Source organism: Penaeus chinensis, chromosome 8 (assembly GCF_019202785.1).
Source record: "Penaeus chinensis breed Huanghai No. 1 chromosome 8, ASM1920278v2, whole genome shotgun sequence".
In the NCBI taxonomy this organism is placed as follows: Eukaryota; Metazoa; Arthropoda; class Malacostraca; order Decapoda; family Penaeidae; genus Penaeus; species Penaeus chinensis.
In genome coordinates this window covers 19,337,849-19,342,848 of record NC_061826.1, presented here as the reverse complement: position 1 = coordinate 19,342,848, position 5,000 = coordinate 19,337,849, and the positions used below count along the sequence as shown (strand labels likewise).

General features: G+C 36.4%; 1 protein-coding gene across 1 annotated transcript in view; it reads right to left on the bottom strand.

Annotated features, from left to right (window-relative positions):
* LOC125027726 (low-density lipoprotein receptor-related protein 2-like) overlaps positions 1-5,000 on the bottom strand; it is a 304,068-nt gene that overhangs the window by 25,951 nt on the left and 273,117 nt on the right. Inside the window, 14 exon segments of the mRNA XM_047616827.1 lie at positions 38-291; positions 505-700; positions 818-1,027; positions 1,307-1,441; positions 1,558-1,755; positions 1,960-2,165; positions 2,304-2,536; positions 2,677-2,793; positions 2,913-3,100; positions 3,235-3,351; positions 3,615-3,854; positions 3,964-4,194; positions 4,308-4,439; positions 4,949-5,000. The exon segment at positions 4,949-5,000 is cut by the window's right edge and continues 71 nt beyond it. Coding sequence (XP_047472783.1) covers positions 38-291; positions 505-700; positions 818-1,027; positions 1,307-1,441; positions 1,558-1,755; positions 1,960-2,165; positions 2,304-2,536; positions 2,677-2,793; positions 2,913-3,100; positions 3,235-3,351; positions 3,615-3,854; positions 3,964-4,194; positions 4,308-4,439; positions 4,949-5,000 — 2,509 coding nt within the window.

Here is a 5,000-nt window from a genome sequence, read left to right as displayed (position 1 = left end):
TTTATTTATTTCACATATGGTAATTTACTGTACATACCATTAAAAATAACAAGTGAGAATGGGTGTTTGATGCTTGCAGAACTGATAGTCTGCACATCAGTTCCATCCAATTTAGCATGCTGCAAGTGGTCAAGAAGTGCATCACACCAGTAAATACGGTCTGTCTGGTAATCTATTGACAGACCATTTGGCCAACCAAGAAGTACATTTCGGAAGACCATCACATTTGAGCCATCAAGGAAGGCGCGGCTAATATTAGCTGGACGGTCCCATTCAGAGTAAAATACATATCTAAGGAGAAAGAAAGAAAAAAAAAAAGAAAAAAAAAAATGGAAAAGAAAAAATTAAAAGAACATTATTTGACTAATTTTAACAACTAAAAATGATACAAAGATCTTATAACTTCAAACAATTGAAAAGTCTATCATAATAATTCTATGAAAACAATTCTGACAAGAATGTCTTCAATCTTTGTTTCTTAAATCTCATTAGACAAGAACTTACCCTTTGTTAGGATGGACCACAATAGCTCTTGGACGCTTCAAGTCACTGAGTAACACTTTTCTGTTTTCTGGTTTCTCAGTTGAAAGAACATTAAGGGTGCCTTTTCTGCTATCAATGTAGTATAGATTTTGGGATATCCAGTCTAGTGCCAGTCCCTCTACACCTTCATTTTGAGAGGCTAACAAGTTCTGACGATCTGAAGGAAAAGAAAAAAGGAAAATGATGAATAATGACATTACAGGATTTCCATTTTATATCAATTGCTTCAATTACCATTAAAAAAAAAATAGAATGAATGTGACAAGGCACTCACTTGTTCCTCTCCTTTTGACCCTGTAAATCACATCGAGACTAACATCTGAATAATAGATGTAGTCACCACGAGCATCAAAGTCAAGCCCAACAAATCTAGCTGCTCTGGATACAATAGGGTTGATAGCATCATTGAAGTTTTCAGAGACTGGGTCTAAAACCTGTCCTTTAATGAACTTCTGTTGTGAATACATCAGAAATTCTGTGACCACTGTAAAAAAGATAGAATATAGCATTATCCATTTGATTTTACATACATATTCTTTGGATCTCAGGTATGGATCCTGTAACTGATGATCAAGCAATCAACTAATAGTTATTATTAAGATAACCCAACATTTTACTGATCTTCATTATGAAAGGAGGACATCTGTCATTTTTATCTATCTAAAGGTATATATTATCTCACATGTACAGAAACCTACGTTGAAGAAACAACACAAATTTCAGGATAAATACCAGTACTCATCATATAAACATTCCTACTTACATGAGCATTTCTTTTCATCAGGATTCAATTTGTATCCAATATCACAGGCACAACGATATCCTAAACCAGAAGTGGCATGGGTAATTATACACATGTGCTGACATCCTCCATTTTCACTTCCACATGGATTTGGCACTGAAAAAATGTTAGACATAAATACATGGAGACAGAAAAACTGTGTCTGCAATCTTTTAATAAAAACTTACATTTAGGTTTTTCACAACATTTTTAATAGCTGCTTATGCACACACCTCCTGGTTGCATTAAACCATGGACAGCTTTGATTGCTCTTGGATCTTGAGTCTTGTCAGAATTGCGATACACCAAATGTATTGATGATGCTCCATCATATTTATCAATGCGAATGACACCCAGGCGAGTACTGTCCGTCCAATATATTTTGCTTTCAAACAAGGTTAATCGGTTTGGTGCTGGCACATTTGTTGACCCTGTAAAAGATAAAACTTTTTATTTGCTGCCTTTAGTTTGATATGGCACTTTCCTATCAACAATTGGGAAAAATATAATCATATCAGATAAATCTAGTTTTACTACACTCAAATACATTTCAGATTAAGCATTTGCATACCTAGGCTATAAAAGGAGAAATATTTGTCAGCTACCAAATATGATACAGAATAAAATCAACAAACCTCTAATAATAGCAGTTCTGCCAGTTCCATCAAAAGTTACAGTTTCAATGTAGTCAAGAAGCGAGTCACACCAAAACAAACGCTCACTAATGATATCAACTGCAATTCCTGAGGCTTTGTAGATAACATCCTTAACAAGCACCTGCAGATTTGTACCATCCATGTTGGCCCGAATGATTTGGTCAGTGTCAGCAACAAACATAAGGCTGAAAAGGAGAGTTAAAATCATACATATATATAGGGAAAATATGTATACAAAAATATAAAAATTGAATTATTCAATCTGCAAAAATAATACTATAAAATCAATATATTTGTAATGCAGAGAATATGTCATCACTTACCCTTTGGTTGGATCTAAGCCAATATCCTGAGGTTCACTGATGTTATTTGAGAGAACAATGGCATGGAACCGACCAAGGATTTCAAAAACATCAATCTTCTGGCCTAATATGTCAACTACATACAGCTTGTCACCAACCCAATCCACAGCCAAGGCCCCAGGGGTCAGAGATCCAGGGAGTGTTAGTGCAGTCTCAGCTGAGTTGCCTTTTCCATAGAGTTTTTGTGAATACACCTGTAAAAAATGTGTCACATTTTAGGTAAGATATAATACAGCATTTGGTGTGAAATGATATCTAATAAAAATTTAAGTAAGTAAGATGAAATTATATTACATGACCTAAGAATGTATAATTTTTTTGGGGGGTATCATACCTTTCTAGTTTCAGTGTCAGACCAGTACAGAAGATTTTTCTTGTAGTGATAATCTAAACCCCAGGCAGATGTCGCATTGGTTACCAATACTGGGTCTTTGCCTGGTGAGTCTTGCACCTGAGGATATAATACATACCATTTGTTATCTGAAGTGCACAATTAGTAGAAATGAATACAGAAATAGGGAAAAACCTATTTATATATCAACATTTTAGTCTATATATCCATAAATTCACCTTCATAATTTGGTCATGGTGAGTGAAATAGAGAGCCATCTTGTGTTCCTCATCTGGGACAGTAATGGCTCTACAGGTTCTGTTGTCCCCTTGCAAGATGAAACCCACATTACAGAGGCACTTATAAGAGCCATCTGTATTAACACACTGCTGATCACAATGGCCCCATTCTTTGCATTCATCCTTATCTGTAAATATTTTAAAAGATTCATTATTTCCAATCGTATGTGATTTTATGAATTTCAAATATAAAATTCAAACAAACAAGAAATTAGAAATCAATATATGAAATATTCCATTATAAAATGAGAAGGGTCCTTACCAATACAAGTTCTTGTGTCATTGGACACTTGCTTCCCTGTCGGGCAATAGCATTCGCCACCAACAAGGGAAGCTCGGCAGGCATACTCACATCCCAAAGAAGGACACAACTCAGCCGCTGTTGTCATAATAATATAGCTGTATAAACTTTTTTGTCCAGTTATTGTATATGAAAATCATCTTAACTATTTGTGTTGACGGTTACATGTAAAATTATATTAGAATTGATAGGAATATCAAGTGTAACGTTATTTGCTTACGTATTTCGATGAACTATTCATTATCAGCTTGTTTCTAAACGATTTCAACTAATGAAATACAACGTGTTTATTCCAATTACTCGCATGGATTCTTCACAGGAATAAATTCACAGATACTTACAGCAGGCAGTTCTTTCATCTGACCCGTCATCACAGTCTCGATGTGTATCACACAACTTTGACTTTTCGATGCAACGGTTTTCCTTCGCGCAGAGGAACTTCGAATCTGGACACGCGATTGCTGTGCAGTTTTGCTCATCTGAGGAGTCGGGGCAGTCACTGTGCCCGTCGCAGTGCCACCGGCGCGGGATGCACAGCGCGTTGGCACACCGGAACTGGTCCTCGTGGCACGGTGGATAATCTGAAATTATTATTGCCAACTGCTAATGGATGCATTTTCTTATAACAAAATAGTATAGGAGATATGCAAATATGCCACAAATGTTGAATTAAATACTTATAAAACATACCACAGTCCTCCTCATCCGAGTTATCCCCGCAGTCGTTGTTGTGATCACATTTCTGACTCTTTTCTATACATTTGTCATTGCAGCGAAACTTGTCCTTCGCGCATGATGTTATGTTGCAACCCTTTTCATCCGACTCATCGCGGCAGTCGAAATAGCCGTCACATTTCTTGGTGGGCGGAATGCAGAGCCCCGACCCGCACGAGTGGTCCTCGGGCAGGCACGTACGGTAATCTGCGAACACGAACAGAAAAAATTAAATTACGTTTGGAATTTCTTTGTCATTGCCATCATCTACGTTTGTTCGTTATTCTGGCAGCCAGGTTCTCTGAACGAACAAAACTTACAGCATCCCTCCTCGTCTGACTTGTCTTTGCAATCGTCAATCTTGTCGCAGCGCTGGTGCGTTGGGATGCAGTAGGTGTGATTCCAGACATACTCTCCGCACGCAAATTGCTCTGCTTCACACTCGGGCGGTGCTGGAAAGTACATAACATTCTCTTAACGTATGTATGTATTACTAAAGACTGAAACTTATGTCTTGCTAATGTGTAATCAAGTAAGGGATTGTGTGATTATACATTGATGCATACGTACAGTACATACATACATACATATGCATATGCATATGTATATGTATGTATGTAAATATATACACATGTGTATATATGAATGTATATATATATATATATATATGAATGTATATATATATATATATATATATATATATATATATATATGTATGTATGTGTATGTATATGCATATGTATGTATATAAATATATATATATATATATAAGTTTTATATTATATATATATATATATATATATGGGGGGGGGGGGGCAGGACAGAAGTCCTGGTTTGCAACAATAAAGCTATTATTATCAATATTTCTTAGATAAGCACGTACATTTTTTTCTGTTCACACAACATATATTGTACAAATCACGCAAAATGAGGATCGCCTGGCAAGGGTCCCGGTACTTACGACACTCATGCTGCTCGTCCTCGCCCGCCTCGCAGTCCTTCTGATAATCGCA